The sequence below is a fragment of the Miscanthus floridulus genome, chromosome 7, assembly GCF_019320115.1.
Source record: "Miscanthus floridulus cultivar M001 chromosome 7, ASM1932011v1, whole genome shotgun sequence".
NCBI classification, from domain to species: domain Eukaryota; kingdom Viridiplantae; phylum Streptophyta; class Magnoliopsida; order Poales; family Poaceae; genus Miscanthus; species Miscanthus floridulus.
Window position 1 is genome coordinate 97,099,022 of NC_089586.1, and position 16,655 is coordinate 97,115,676.

General features: G+C 46.3%; 2 protein-coding genes across 2 annotated transcripts in view; both read left to right on the top strand.

Moving 5' to 3' along the window:
• Positions 1-16,655, top strand: part of LOC136465915 (syntaxin-43-like) — a 69,709-nt gene that overhangs the window by 10,183 nt on the left and 42,871 nt on the right. The window lies entirely within an intron of this gene.
• Positions 252-3,224, top strand: LOC136462254 (cyclin-D2-2-like). Its single transcript, XM_066461377.1, has 7 exons — positions 252-345; positions 1,185-1,422; positions 2,097-2,178; positions 2,286-2,384; positions 2,476-2,677; positions 2,793-2,917; positions 3,012-3,224. The coding sequence occupies exons 1-7, from the start codon at positions 252-254 to the stop codon at positions 3,222-3,224; spliced, it is 1,053 nt and encodes a 350-aa protein (XP_066317474.1).

Sequence of the window (16,655 nt, forward strand, 5' to 3'; positions counted from 1 at the left end):
GTCTGAAATAGATGAAACGTCGAATAGACAATTACGACATACCTCTGAAACACTTGCAACATCCTGATCTACTTTTGCAACATCCATATGAAACACTTACAACATATCTTTAAAACATCTGAAACCCTTGAAACATACATTTGTAACATAAGGTTTCAGCACAACATCTCCTTGCCGTCGCGCGTCGCGGTGGCCACAACCTTCTGGTGGGGAACTATAGTAGCGGAAACACGGAGTGGGCGCAGCGGGGGATGGGGTGCGGCATAGGATGGGGCAGCTATGTGGCGTGCGATGAGGCGTGCGGCGGGGAAGGTGGCCGCAGCGAGGTGGAGTGGGACGGGCGACGTTAGGTGGATGGACGCTGGCTTTCTAGCATTACCGTTATATATTGTACTAACGAGTTATTGTCACTACGTGAAAAATAGTTTGTAGCAAAGGGACAAATTTTTTTTAGGGGCGGCTGGTGATGGAGCTGCCCCTACAGTAACATGATCGGGATCCACAAGACCAGCCGCCCTTACAAATGGAACAGCAGGGGCGGCTGGTGATACAAGCCGCCCCTATAAATGGGTAGGATTTGTAGGGGCGGCTCACTCACCAGCCGCCTCTGGTGTTTCTATTTGTAGGGGCGGCTGGTGATTGAGCCGCCCCTATAGATGTCCCACGTACAATAACTAAGTCGCCCATCCAAAATATCTACTGCCATCCCCCCTCTCTCTCTCTCTCTCTCCGTCTCGATGTCCGCCAGCCCCTCCCTCTCCTCGCCCACCCGCGCGGCGCACCCTCCCTCTCCTCCGAGCCCCTCCGTCTCTCCCTCACGCCGCCCCTCCCTCTCCCCCACGCGGTGACGGGACCTCCCTCTCCAGCGGAGGCGCACGGCGTCGCACCCCCCTCTTCTCCGCGTGGCGGCACTCGGCGGCGCACCCTAGGGTGGCGGGGGTTCTGGGGCGTGGCCTCCCGGCGGTCGCGCGGGGCTTGGTGCCCTCCTTCAGCGTCGTCAGTCGCGCGGGGGCCCGTCCCCCTCCTCCTGCCCCAACAGCGCGTGGGACCCTGTGGTGGCGGCCACCACCAGATCCGGCGAGGATGAGCTCGATCCGGCGAGGACCAACCCAGATCCGAGTGGCCACCACCAGATCTGGCGAGGAGAAGCCTGATCCGACGAGGACGAGCCTGGATCTGGCAAGCGGGTGCGGCGGCGAGGATCAGCTGCTGCGACGAGCTGCTGGAGGTGGGGAGCGGCCTTGATGGCTTGGACTCCGCCGCTGGCGCCGTGTTCCCCGTGGACACCGATGAGGCCGTGTCGGCGTGGGTGGAGAAGGAGATGGACCACCAACCTCAAGAGGGCTATGCGAAGAGGCTGGAGCGAGGCGGATTGGAGTCCTCTTGGAGGAGAGACGCCATGGATTGGATTTGCAAGGTGAAATAAAAAAAATCTCTTGAATTTATTGGTTCTTGCATTTCATTCCTTTTTTCTAGTGGACAAAATCGAGTTATTTTAGGAAGGTAGTTGTATTTCATTGATTTTACGGCTGTGCTCTCTAAACTTAGTACAATTGGTTCTTGCATTTCATTGATTTTACGGCTGTGCTCTCTAAACTTAGTACACTGGCGTATAGGTATTTGCAGCTTCAAAGCTGTGTTATATTTGCAACAAGTTTAGTAGGCCGTGAATTTTGTTGCTCCATTCTTTCAACGGACACGGTCTTGCTGCGAAGTTCGATAACAAGCTAAAGTTATCTTCACTTGTAAAGCTATACTATGGTATACAATATCTTCACTTTGACTCAAATACCACCATTCCCATTTAATCGATTGTAAAGTGCAAATTAAATATCTTCACTTGTGTTCTAGTATTATACAATAGACGAATAGCAATGGAATGGTGGTATTTGAGTGCCCATATGCGGAATCGTCGTTAATTCGGCTGTGTGGCATCCCAATTCCCAAGGCTAGCATTGCATATTGAGAAAAATTCTGTACTCCCTCTATAGTGTAGTCTAGGGAAAGGCGGCCATGCTAAAAGAAAAAAAAATGATGCCAAAACAATTCTGTATTCCCTCTGTACTCCAGGGCAGGGAAATGCAAGAACCAATTGTTAAAATTTCTAATGGACCACCACTCAGTTTTTACCTTGCTGTGAATTACCTGGATAGATTCCTCTCCTTGTATGAGCTCCCAGTAAGAATCTGAGCATGTACATTGGTTGTCTGCTTGCTGTGTCCAGTTAATCTCTAACTAATGGATGTGTTTTTTTTTTCCTATTTTGTTTGTTCTTGTTGTTGTAGCACGATAACCCTTGGATGCAACAGTTGTTGTCAGTTGCTTGCCTATCTCTTGCTGCCAAGATGGAGGAGACCGTGGTCCCTCTTCCTGTGGACCTTCAGGTGGGTGAAGGAGAAATTACAGCATTGTGGTATCGAATAATTGTTCACTGATTGGTTGATGAAATTGTTAAAATTTGATGCTGCATGATAGGTCTGCGATGTGAAATTTGAGTTTGAAGGAAAGACTATTGGGATGATGGAGGGTCTTGTGATGAAAACCCTGAAATGGAGAATGCAGGCTGTGACCCTGTTCACTTTCATCAGCTACTTCCTGGACAAGTTCAGTGATGGGAAGCCACCAAGTTTTGCACTAGCCTCACGGTGCGCCGAGATCATAATTGGCACACTCAAAGGTTCGATTGACCTTACCCATGATGCTTTATCGTCTGTTCAATTCACTTACCTGCATTGCCGATAGCACTATGTTTGTGTGTACCAGCTAAACATCTGAATCCTATGGATTTACAGGCTCTACATTCTTGTCATTCGGACCATCTGAGATTGCTGCGGCCTTGGCCCTAGCAGCGGTTTCTGAGAATCAGATTGTTGGCTTTGCGAGTGTTCTTTCAGCATCTGAAGTCCCTGTAAATAAGGTGAGTGTCTTTTAGCTTGCGCAAAAACTGATCAATGCAACATTGCCATTTACACAATTTCTCAAAGTGTGAAGCTTGCATCTTCCATTTCTAGGAGATGATTGCTAGATGCTATGAGCTGTTGCAAGAGCAGGCGCTGGTGAAGAAGAGAAGGCACATCAATGGAAGCCCTTCAATGCCAGAAAGCCCGAATGGTGTGTTGGATGCAACATGCTTCAGCTTTACGAGTGAAGATGCAACACTAGGATCATCACAATCAAACAACATCAGTAGTAGTAACAATCTGATTCTTTGCATTGTTGTTTAGCTGTTAACATCTTTAGCTATCTAGGCAGCATGACAGCATTTTATGGTCAGTCGGACCAATACTCATGTTGTAGAGTTCCTCATCTAACAAGTCAGCATTAAGTAATATGTTCATTGTAGTTGGACCAATACTCATGTTGTAGAGATTTGAGTTTCAGTACAATCGCAGAAGAAGATAAGTTATGATGGAGTTGTGTATGAAAAATATATGTTCCGGTCAAATTTGAATTGTAAATTTGAATTTTTTTTAGCGAAAAAATGTACTGTAGGGACGGTTGGTACTGTAGCCGTCCCTACAAATTGATTTACAGGGGCGGCTAGTAATACCAGCCGCCCCTACAAATCGATTTGTAAGGGCGGTCTAGGAACCGCCCCTACAAATACATGATTTATAGAGACGGTATGGTAGGAGTGGCTGGCTAAGCCGCCTCTGCAAACGATCTACAGCTGCCCCTACAAAACGTTTTTCACGTAGTGTGTGCCAAGGTTCGCTTCAGGGAAACGGGACACAAGTCAAGTTCAAAGACTCAGCGGCTGCAATACTTATCACACTAGCAACACGTACTTGCTTCGATGTCACCTACGGCGATACTGCTAGGCCCTGGAGGCAATGTCACTTCAGCTTGGACACGGCCAAAGCGATGATCCAGTTCTGTAAGCACAACGATAGCTCCTCAGGGGAGGGAAACGTTTAAGCTATACGTACCATTATGCACTCACGACTCTGAAATCTGAATCAAGAACAAAGTTCATACCCTCTTGGCTCTTACAACTGGAATGTGCATCTGCTCATTGAATTTGCAGATCGTAGCGCTTTAAACATCTGGAATTCTGGATGGTTCTTCACAAGGGCCATGCTCGAAACAGGCACTGCAGTGTTGTCAGAGCCATTACTTGGATCATTTTAGGTGATCCTGTGACTTTCTTAAGGAAAAACCTGCTGGCAGATCAAGGCAGAGAACCACCAACACTGAATTGGAGAAGTAGGGTTGTCCGGCGACATGAGGCCCCAGCGCGGTGAGCATGCTGCTGACTGGATGCTTGTGCCGTGTTAAGTCCTCTGACTTGACCCATGCTGCTGACAGCACTTCTTGGGCCACATTTACGCAAGCACCGCCCGGCCCATCGATGAAAATCCTTTCAGGCCCAACTTCTGCGCTAATGCTACTCCGTCCTCGACTCCTCGCACCTCGCACCTCGCCGACGCCGCCAACTCTGCCGAGCGCCGCACTTTGCTGTTGATAGGTCGCTGCAGTGTCGGTAGTCGGTGGAGCAAGAGCAAGCGGAACAGGCTGAGCGGGGCGTGCTCCCATCGGGGTCGGGATCTTCTCCTCTCTCCTCCAACTCCCGGGCTCCCAGCAGGCCAGCACGAGCAGCCGGTTGATGCGTCCCCCGTGGCCTTGGCTACTGTTGTCTCTTCGAATTGGTAGGCTCCCTTGCCACATGGTCATTTTCAATGGAATGTATTGCTTCAACTCTTAGTCTATTACGGATAGTTGGTTGAAGATAGGTACTAGTCCACGTGCGCTCACAATGTTACAGAATTATTAGAAGTCTAAAATGCGTGAAGCTACTTCGGATTTTCCATATGCAGATCAGTTGCATCTGTAGGATAGAGACATGGAGTTGTATTTCATATCTGCAAATACAGTTACGAAGTTCTGTGTTGAATGCATATCGACCGTGCTATTGATACTGTCCTGAAAGGACATTGAAGGGAAGAGTGAGTTCCTGTTGTCCGGAGTGTCAATTAACATTAGTCATGCTAGTAATTGGCAAAAAAAAAAAAAGAAGTGCAGCAGCATGTTGCAGTTGAAATCATGCATTAGTCAGATGGCTACTGGAACCACTGATTAAGCCATTGGCAACTGATCAAATTATCATTGGACTCATCGACAGCCATGACTATTTTGTATTTTCTTACACAACCTTATCTTTAATACAGTGACTTGATGTTATATGCATCTAAATAAATACGGAGGTATACAAGCGATGTGGTCTACAATATCTTGTGCATACACATAAAACACATCTATGAGATACAATCTCATCCAAATATGCTAAATATAACATTGCTCCCCCGAAATATATTATATCTCAAATGCATTAGTATCTAAGCAAAGCCCTTTATTATCTATCGCAAATGTAGTTAGCGTGGCCTAAATGAAGACACATATTCTTGCTCCAAACTGTAGCACCTAGAGGTCTCTTGAGGTGGTGTATGGGTACCATTAACTAGGTTGATATGTTCGAGTGAATTCTTAGATTTTCCACATAGCAAAGGCTCAATATCTCCATCTTTTTCGGGTAAATGATGTCTTTTTCTCAGCCTCATTGTTCTTAAGAATTGCAACCTCATCTCCACTTCTTTCATAGACGGTCGCTCTCCTCCTTTTACCCTTAAGCATGCTTCTGCAAGTGAGGCAATTTCACTAATCTCTTCCTGGTCTGCTTCTTCCACAACTTGAGTATCCATTGTTTCAATAAGAGACCCTTGGTGAAGTCCTTCATACAGAGTGCCATTTGAAATGAACTCATAAACAAGCAAGGGCACTTCATCTTCTAGGCAGCAACCAAATAGTTTCACCACATTACGATGGATGATTTGAGACAAAATGACAACTTCATTTATAACTTGGTCTATCTCTGTTTGCTCCACTATTTTGGATTTTCTAATGGCTACCACACGTTGGTCTGATAGAATCCCTTTATAAACTGTTCCATGTCCTCCACGACCAAGAACACGGGTAGCATCAAAATTATTGGTCGCCTCCTTTAGTTCCTCCAATGAGAATATCTTTGTTTTGCTTGTAGCACTTTCTTCTGAGATTAGTTGCTCCAATAACAGACCTTGATTTTTCTTGAAGTATGCTCGTCGGATTCTACTTTGGATGCCTTTTTTCCACTTATTGGCAATTATAATTATACCCAAGGCAATAAATATGGATCCAATGCCACAGCTAGTTCCAATTGCAATACCTATATGCACTTGCTATTGTCATGAAATCATGTTAATGTTTACAAACTATAATTTCAAGGGAGTTTTGTTTGCTATGGCTTACCCAAAAGAAGATTCCGTTGTTTAGCTGATGTAACACACTTCTTGATGAAATCAAATTCTTGGGTATGAGAGCACGGTGTGCACCTATAGCTTCCAGGAATGTTTTGACATGTACCTTTGCAGTAGTTTGGCAGTGAACATTCATCAATATCTGTAGACAATCAATTCTCGTTATTCATTATATGTTGATCATCGTAATATGTGGTTGCATACTTGCATAACAAGCTGATGAAAAGGAATCTCCTGTCTAAATCTGCCTAGTCTAATTTAGCTACAAATTACAACTTTGTTGGAGTATGTGAATTTGTTAATTTTCTTTCCATTTTCAGGTGTGAACTATGGTACTGCTGTAGCACATACTGAAGGAGGAAAGGTATATACCTGTGCAGCCATCCTGTATATACGGATTTCCTGAGTAGCCAGAAGAACACTTGCAACGATATCCCATGGGTCACGTTTTGGCAATCACTGTTTACACTACGGCATGCATAGTTACTACTTCTCCTATGCATAGCTTGTTAACAATGTCGTATTCCATAGAAAAATCAAATTGGTCTTCCACAGGGCCGTAGAGGTACACTCCTCCCCTTTCGTTGGCCTGAGCTATTATTACTTCTTTCCCGGAGCTAGCATTGTTTAGCACGTTGCTAACCATCAGAGTCCCATCTTCTACTGACAGACCAGTCACGTGATACTGTGTATCTTCTTTCCCGGAGCTAGCATTGTTTAGCACGTTGCTAACCATCATAACAAGCTGATGTTGTGCTAAAAAGCGTCTCATTTGCGGTGGTACAGTTAAGTTGGAACCTTTGGTTTCCGAAACAATCTTCTTCGAGCCCGAAAGGGAAAGGAATGGAAATGTTCCCACATGACCTCTGGCAGTGTTCTTTAGGCTTGGTGTTGTAATCTGCTTCATAATAGTAGATTGATAGAGTTAGGACATAAGATAAAACATTAATATTTCAATTTTTTTACATAAAGCAAGCAGGGAGAACCTTGCATGCATCCTTCAGAAAGGTAAGCATTATAATTATAATTATTATTATTGTTGTAGCAGTAGCAGCTGTAACCTCCATAAAGCCCATTTTCACAAGAGCTGCCCGTGGCACAGGCATAACTTGTGTTGTTCATTTGCGCACTTTCGCAGCTTGGTTGGTCCATGATGGCAACCTCAAGTTCAGCATCAGAAATCTTGCTTGCATTTGTCCAACTTGAGAAAAGAACAGTCGCATCTTGCATGTAATGTTCTTTTGACATGAAAGCCATAATGCCAGGGTGCAGAGGATCTGACTGTGCTGACATATTGCCAGTCCGAACTATTGCTCCCTGAAAGCCTGAGGTCAAGTTAACCCATTGCAAGGCCCTTGATCCGGCAATACCTTGCCGTGGCACCTGCTCATGCAGGAGCCGATTGGGTTCCTTACATAATCGAACAATTCAACATCGAAATCGCAGCCAAGGAAGAAGAAAATGTCATAACTGTAGATAGTAATCCCCTTAGTGGGAGCATCCCAAGATATATTGTAGGTGTTCATACTAGATTCTTCCAAGTTAGGAGTATAGTTGAAGAACACAGCATGGGTGTAAATTGTGGTACTGGTACCATAAATGTGATTAACCTGAGTTGTGCTGTTGCCCAGAAATAACTTTGGAGGTTGAGTGGTGTAGTTGCAGGTAAGCTCGAAGCCTTGTCGGAAGCAGCCGGGCCCAATGCCGAAGGGCTAGGTGATGTCGATGCTCCCACAGATGGAGGGGCAGTGATGAGCTAAGGAGGCAGCGGACGGGATGCAGATGCAGCCGACGCTGCAGATGCAGCCGACAAGGCTTCATCTCCGTCGTCACCCGACGCTGCATATGCAGCCGGCATGGCCGCCAAGCACGCCAGAGCGAACGCCATGGCACAAACCATTACTCTACTTGAGCTCATCATTAAGCCAATCAGTTTGTCTTCGTGGTGTTATTAGTGTCGGGGTTCTGGGTTACGGGACTATGCATATTTAAAGGCCATCGATACAGTTTCGTGCACGCGTAGATACTCCTGTCAGGAGCAAATTAACACGCCAACGCCATAATACTCCTGTCCCATCAGATGTTATGGTCGTCGCCTGCCAGGTACTTCACGCGCGGTCGCTTTGGCTAGCGTCTACATGACTGTGTGTGGTCTGGTAGTTATGAGGCATATCACAGTGCGTGATTGAGAGTTTACCAGGGTTCAGGCCCGAAATGATCGAATTTCTGTGAAATTTATCTATTTTGGTGAGGTCCGAAACAATACTTTACCGGTCAAAGATTTTGATTAAATTCGAATTTTAGTTTACTCTAGAGTTGAAAAACAAATCTACAAGTTCTTCATTTCTATTAAATGCATACCTATCAAGCTATAATTCTGTCGTCGCTGGGACCAAAAACGACTCGCTAAGTGCGTTGCTCACTAGCTAGCTCCCAAAGCTCATTGCTAATGGGCCATGGCAAAACCAAAAACGGCTCGCCAACTGCGTTCATTTGGCAACACTGTCATGCTGGATGATTAAGGATTACACGTCTGGTCTGCATCTCATGCTATGTATCTTTTTTCTTTTTTGAAAAAAAAGAGAACTGAAATCATTTCCTCACGCTATCTATCTTCTTTGAGAAGCTAACCTGCAAAGTTAATACGTGTATGCGAGTCTCTTTAGATCTTGCATGCATGGTTATTTTTAGCCAAACAAGAAAAGAAGTGAGATCTCCTTATCTTGTTCACCAGTCTTGCATGTGAAAGTGGGAATCAGCAACTTAAGAAATACGAAACCTTAATACTAGGCCAAGCATTGGTTTGGTCGTATATAGGCAGAATAGTCATTGTAGTCTTTGAACTACAAGGTACTAAAAAGTGTATAGCGCGAGTTGGTAGTGAATTGGTGTCGAGATAGGAGGCACTATTGCGGATGCTAAGTTCCAATAGCGGCATATGGTAATCACATTAAATTTAAGCATATATATGATGAATAATGGGTATAAATATGCATTCAATTATATAATTATTCTCAAAGAACTTATCTCTAGCATACTTAAATTAAGAAAAAAAACATGGCAAAAATTGCTAGCGGACACTGAAAGTGAGGTCGCTTTGCCAGCGGACACCGAAAAAGATTGATTTGCTGGCAAACACTCTAGTTTGTGCCAAATTTGCTGAAGGACACCAGACGTATTAAAATATTTATTTCTGACTTAGGAGTTGAGAGAACAGCTGTGAAATGATGTTTTTGCCCTTTGTCTCTTTCTTCTTCCTCTCTCTCCCTTTCTTCTCGCCGTGACTGGCCGTCCCCACTGGCCGTCTCTCTCGCCGTGGTTAGCCGCCGCCGCTGCCACCCACGCTATCGTGGCCCGTTGCCGGTGCGCCCTGTGGCCCCCACGCGCTGCCACGGCCTGCTACCGCCCACTCCCTGCCTCCTCACGCGCCGCCACAGCCTTCTCATGCCCCGGAGCTGCCACCACTTGCGGCCCCATGCGGCGCCGAAGATTGCTCGCGCCTAGGCCGCCGCCCGCACATGCCCGGTCTCGCCCGTATGCCCTTTCCCCAGCCGCCGACCCATGCCCCACGCAACCGGCTGCCGGCTTCCCCTGCGCACCTGGCCCACGCATCGCGTCGGCTTCCAACCACACCACCGGTGAGGAGGCTATGGCGGCACGTGAGGCAGCAGGGGCAAAATGGTCTTTTACATTGGATTTTAACACCGTTTGAAAGCTCTAGTTTGGTTTTGGTGAATTGATGAAACCCTATGTGCTAACCTATTTGCTCTAAGTGATAATGAGATAGGTAGCACTATTCCAAGTGGTGGAGCAAATGAAGATCTTGTTGATGGTAGTGATGGCCATGGAGATCAAGTGCTCAACTTGAAAAGGAAGAAAGAGAAAAACAAAATGGCCTCAAGGCAAAGGTGAATTTGATAGGGCCCTTTTGTTTTGGTGATCAAGACACCTAGTGGGTGTGATCACATTTAGGATAGATAGCCGTACTATTAAGAAGGGTGAAACTCGTATCGAAATGCGGTTATCAAAGTGCCACTAGATGCTCTAACTCATTGCATATGCATTTAGATTTAGTAGAGTGCTAACACCCTTGAAATTATTTGTGAAAAAATGCTAACACACATGTACAAGGTGATACACTTGGTGGTCGGCATATTTGTTCAAGGGTGGAGAAGTTGGTGAAGTGGAGGAGCTGTTTTCCTCTGATCGGACGCAGGTCACACAGTGACCGGACTCGGGGTTCGGCGCGTCCGGTCATCGGTGCAGTGAAGAGCGTGGCATCAGTCCCTGACCAGACGCTAGCGCAAGTAGTGACCTGACGCGACGTAGGTGCATCCGGTCATGTATGACGTACGCTGACGCAAGCAACAGAGCGAGGCAGAGTTGACCTAACTCACCGACGCGTCCGGTCACGTGTGATTTGACACGTCCGGTCATGAAATTTCGCCTCTGGATGCTTACTGGAAGTGACCTAACGCTGAGAAGCCGCGAGGAGCAGCGCATTCGGTCACTGCGTGGCTGGCTCGAGCGCAGGAGCGATCGGATGCCACGTTGGCGCGTCAGGTCGTGTTGCCGCGAGTCAGGTCTTAAATTAACACGCGAGGGTTTGAATTTGACCGTTGGAATCGTACGCGCGAGGTTGAACGGAGGTGACACGTGGATGGCGATGGTTGACCGGACGCTGAGGCGTGTGTCCAATCATACCTGATCAGCGCGTCTGGTCGCCCCGAGTTGGGCTGCAGTGATAGCCCAACGGCTCTATTTCGTGGGGGCTTGTATTTAAGCCCCATAGCCGGCTCTAGCTCACTCTCTTGGACATTTGTATTGACATAGCAACCTTGTGAGCTTAGCCAAAGCCCTTCCACTCATCTTCATCATTGATTCATCATCTTTGTGAGATTGGGAGTGAATCTAAGTGCATTGCTTAAGTGATTGCATCTAGAGGCACTTGGTGATTGTGTTTCACTGCGGATTTCACTTGGTTGCCGCCACCTAGATGGCTTGGTGCAGCGAGGATCATCGAGCGGAGGAAGGTGATTGTCTCCGGCTCTAATTGTGGTGATTATGAGGGGTTCTTGACCTTTCCCCGGCGAAGAGCCAAAACACACTTTAGTGGATTGCTCGTAGCCTATGGATCCCCATCTTGTGTTGGTTGTGCGGCACCCGATTGCGGGTTAGGCATGTGATGCCTATTAGCGCGTGAACCTCCAAGTGGGTGAATCGCTACAACGAGGACGTAGCTTGCCGGCAAGCAAGTGAACCTCGGGGACAAATCATTGTGTCATCTTGTCCCGAGGATTTCATTGGTTTTCTTGTGATTGATTGATTGATCATCGCTTGCCACGTCGGTATATCTTCACTACCCTCACTTGTATTTACACTCTCTAGTGTAGCTAAGCTCTTTAGTGTAGTTAGTTTTGAGAGCTACCTTTCTTGTTCGTGTAGTGGTTAGTGAGGCTTTTTAGTTAGTCTTTGAGAGCTCACTAACTTATTAGTAGTGACTTAGCCACTTGTGTGAATTAGAGACTATAGTAGCTAGAATTATGGTAGGTGGCTTGCATTTTTTAGTAGGCTAGCACAACACTCGCTCCGCTTCATAATTGTCTAACCATCTTGTTAAATGTTGTTATAGAAATTTTTATAGGCAATTCACCCCACTCTAGCAATTAGAACCTTTCACCATTACACCTTGAAACTGATGGAAGTATCAGATAGGTAAGGAAAATTGAAAGGGTAGACAAATAAGAAAGATTTCAAGTTTGGTTATCAAATAAGAGAGCATAAATTTATTCAGTGTCAAATAGAAAAATTTATCTTAATAATTCTAATGTTATTTGGAATGTTATCTTGTAATAGTGTCATTTTTATATATATCTTACTATACATTATTTTTGTGGAATAATTATAGCTGCTATAAACACTATTTAGTACTCCCTCAATTCTAAATTATAAATCATTCTGACATTTATAGACATATTACTATTGCGATATACCTAGTTATACACTAAAAAGAGATAGAATGACTTACAATTTAAAATAGAGGGAGTTATTTAAGAAAACGCGGGTAAATTAGAACAACAACAAATCTACAACTTTTTCTTAACTATTTCTAGCATGAGGCTCAACTAATAACCAATTATGATAAAAAAATAATATGTTTTTATCTATAAGCTAGAAATTATATTTAATTATTGGAATGAAAAAAATAATATTATAGTTGAACAATATGAATATATGATATCCAAACTAGATACGGATCTGAACGATCCAATCATTCATATTCAAGGATATTTGGATCTATATTTATATTTATTTTGAATTATATGGATATAAATATCGAATGTGTGATGTCCAATTCGATAGCCAGGGACAGTGTCAGGGGCACTAGGAGCTAACGGTGACCATTTATCTTAAATCGTGAGTGGTCCTAGAGCTAACATGCGCGACATTACGACGTTCCATGTAGGGCAAGTAATGACAATGAGCAAAGAAATAGTTGAAGGATTAAAATGCACTTTGCTATTCACAGGTAAAATTGAATTCAAAATATAAAGTTCAAGGACTAATACGAGGTGAAACTGAATTCAAAATATAAAGTTTAAGACTAAAACGGTCACTTTGATAGTTTTTAGATGAACGTGAGCCCCAAAAAGTCTAGTATACTTATTATATTTTGATATCTCATTACATGATTTATTTCTAAAATTCATTACATGGATATTTACATATAACAAAGTTAAATGGGTACTTAGATGTGAATCCATACGAGAACTATATGTTTAGTATTAGTACTGGATATGTGCGCTGCCCGTGCGTCGCACGGAGTCATGAATTTTGTTTGTACATAAAGCCCGGCAAGAAATTCTTGCCTCGTCTCATGAACGCCACGGCTCATCAACGCCACACTGAACGATGAGCTCTTCTTCTCTATTGCCAACCACATGCTCACCGTCGTCGACGTCGACGCGTTCTATGTCAAGCCCGATGTACCCCGGCGCGAGCTACTACATGAAGGTGTGGTGGTACACCACACGCTAGGCACGTTCGACAACACCACCGTCGTCGGCGTCCTTGAGTACGAGGACCCCAACCCCTTCGGCTCTTCATCTGCAGCCCAGAACAACCTCCCAGACTTCTTCGTGCCGATCTTGCCGCAGATCAAACCACGAAGCTCCGCAGCCTCACGAGATCGAAATACGTGGCCACCGCGCCGCGGAACATCGACTGGCGCTTCTTCTTCATCAACAGCATCTTGTTCGTGTGCTGCTGGCGCACTTCACCATTCATGGTCACGAGTAATCACGATTTTGAGGGAGGGTTCAGGGGCAAACTTGATCGGTGACACGTTAGGCAACCACCAGTACCTACGTCAAAAGAACCAACCGTGAAAAGAACTTGGACAATTGCATGTGGGCATGCCATGTAGGACCGTGGGCGCGCGTGCGAAGCCGGCTGCGCCCGCGCACGATTGGTGACGCACGATTGCGGGAAGCCGGAGACGCTCACGCGGCACGACTGACGGTTGCACGTATATTTTTTTTGGTTACCGAGTATACATGTCGGATTTCTATGACGTTTTTTAAGTAGTATAACAGATAACAGATTCGAGGATATTTAGATCCGTATCCACATCTAACCAAATTATAATAAATAAAACTCCCTCCGTACTGTAAATGAAAGTCGTTTTAGGGGTTTGGAGTCTTTGCACAAATGAAGTCGTTTTAGCACTCCCCCCCCTCCCCCCCCCCCCCCCCCCCCCACCCCCCCCCCCCCCCCCCCCCCCCCCCCCCCAAATTAACCACGACCCTTCAGTAGCCGGTCCCCTCCGCTCCCCCTTCCATGCAACATGCAACGCGAGCACCAATCCTCCACGAGCGCCAACGCACACTGGCAGGGAAAATTCACGCATCCAGCAAAAATACCGCGCCAAAGAGGGTTCGAGAACATTGGTCTCTTGCCTTCGGACTCGATGCGCTAACCACTCTAGCTGTAAACCTTTGTTCCATGTACCATACCGCAACCCTATTTAATATGGAAAAACATGGAAACATGCACCCTAATTAATTGCTCCTTGGTATGCTAAATCCTGTCCAAAACGACCTTAATTACCAGTATGGAGAGAGTAGTAACATTCATATATCAATTTCATATGTGTATTCGATACGTTCCATCGCTAGTTTTTAGGCAGCTGTCACTACAGCGGTGTGTATACATAGGCAAAGCCGAAAAGGATACACGGTTGAGAAAGGCCATGGTCCGGATATCACACAGTTATTAACTGGGTTGGACCACATACAGATACGTGTCTCCGTGTTTCAACACCTAAAGGCCATGAACCAGCGTTCCAACTTTTGGCGAAATTTCATGGATTCCGATGGTGGCTAATAAAAATTCTAACATTTCATATTATACATGCAATACAACTGTAGACTCATATTTTCTATGTCTTATATTGCATATTCTTTTACTCAATACATGTGGTCTTAAACTGTGCTAATATTTTATTTAGATCTAGAAATTTCTAGGAAAAAACCGTACTTCATGTTTAACTCTCTAAAATGGCGAAACTTTGGCTGAATTCTAGTAATTTCGAAGGTGGTTGAAAGTTTTCTAATACCGAAATTAAAAACCAACAAAATGTCCATTACTCGGAGAGCATCCATCTTAACTCGACAAGGTCAGCATCTCATCATCTACGGAGTGGAAGGCAGCCGAATAATGGCCCACCTGACCCATCACTTTTCAGCTATTATGTACACATATGTACTGTCTATTGTTAGGTTGATCTCCACCAATTGGCCCAACGGCCACGGCCAATTGGGCCCTTGATCCGCGTCTTGATTGGGGGCGCTCAACCTTTCTAGTGGCTGATGGGCCCCCATCGCGCAATGCCATAAAAGGACGGTGGGGGCTGGGGAACAAGACATGAGATTCACCGCAGCCGCCAGCCCCACCGTGATGTCCTAACCCCAGTCCGATCTAGAAAGGGGAGCTGTAAGCGACGGGAAGCGCCATCGCCTTCGCCACCGCCACCACCGCCTCTGCGCCACGCCGGACGCTACTGCTTCTACTACCCCGACACCCTCTGTCATGACTACGCCATGGACAGCTCGTCATCCTCCAAAGCCGACGGTCAGATACACCTACACATATCTCCCTCTCTCACTGTCTCCCTCTCCTGACTCATGTTTTAGGCCGATTTTAAATCAACCAATAAGTGATTCACTCTCCTATCTACACCTAGATGATCCCTAGGGCTTAACAATGGTATTAGAGCGATATCTAGGCGTAGTTTTGGTAGGGGTAGCAGCAATTAAAAGGAGGTGAGAGACCCGATTCGGATCTAAGCAAAGGGTTCGATGCTAACCCTAACCCTAATCGGGGTGAAGAAAAGAACAGCAAAGGGGGTCTCGGTTTCGAGAACAACTCGAACCCGAACCCTAACCCACGAAGACAGAGAGGGAAGATGAACAGTAGAGGTAACCCTAACCCTAACCCTAAATCGGACCAGCTCCGAGAAGAAAAGAAAGAAGATCCAAACAGAGAAGATCAAGGGGAAAGGAGAAGGGCTAGGGAGGCGGCTTACCTCGCCGGCCTCCACTCACCGGATCACCTCGGGAAGGGCCTTCGCGCTGGTGTACTACGGCCATGCTAGGCCGCTCGATCGCGGCGTGCTCACCCACTGGGGAGTGCGCGCGCCGGCGAGGTGGCCAGTGACGGCGCCACCTTCTCTTTCTCAGCTCCGAGGGCTCTCTACGCTCGCTCGGCTGATGGCTGCCACTGAGAGAGAGAAAGGGGAGAGACGGAATGAGGTTTGGGTTAGAGGAGTGGAGCAGTGCAGAGCCAAGGGCACCGTCGCCCAGACCCCTCGATGGTGGCCCGCTCAGCCTTGGGCGAGCGAGCTCACCGGTGAAGGGACAGGCGACGGAGCCACTCTGCAGTCGTTTCTCCATCGCGGCGCTGAGGAAGGAAGAGAGAGAAAGCGAAGTGATGAATGGTCCTAGGGTTTCGACGAGAGCGGCCGCAGCGGGGTTTCTACTCGGGCGAGAAGCGCGGATGACCGTCAGATGCAAATCAACGGCCGGCAGCGCTCGGGCTGGATTCAGCCTAGGCAGGCGAGTGATTTCCCGGCCCAGACCCAGGTTGCGGCCTAGGCGCGGGGACGACGCGGTGCGCTCGGATGGCTAGGCCGGCTTTCACGGCTGGGCCACGATAGCGCACAACGCGCGAGTGTTTTTGGCCCAAATGCACAGTGAAGTTTTTTTGTTTTATTATTTTCAGAAGCAAAATTTTGAAGATTTTTGTCTAGTTTGAATCTCTGTCAAAATTTGAACCAATGGGATAATTTTTTCGGAGAGTATA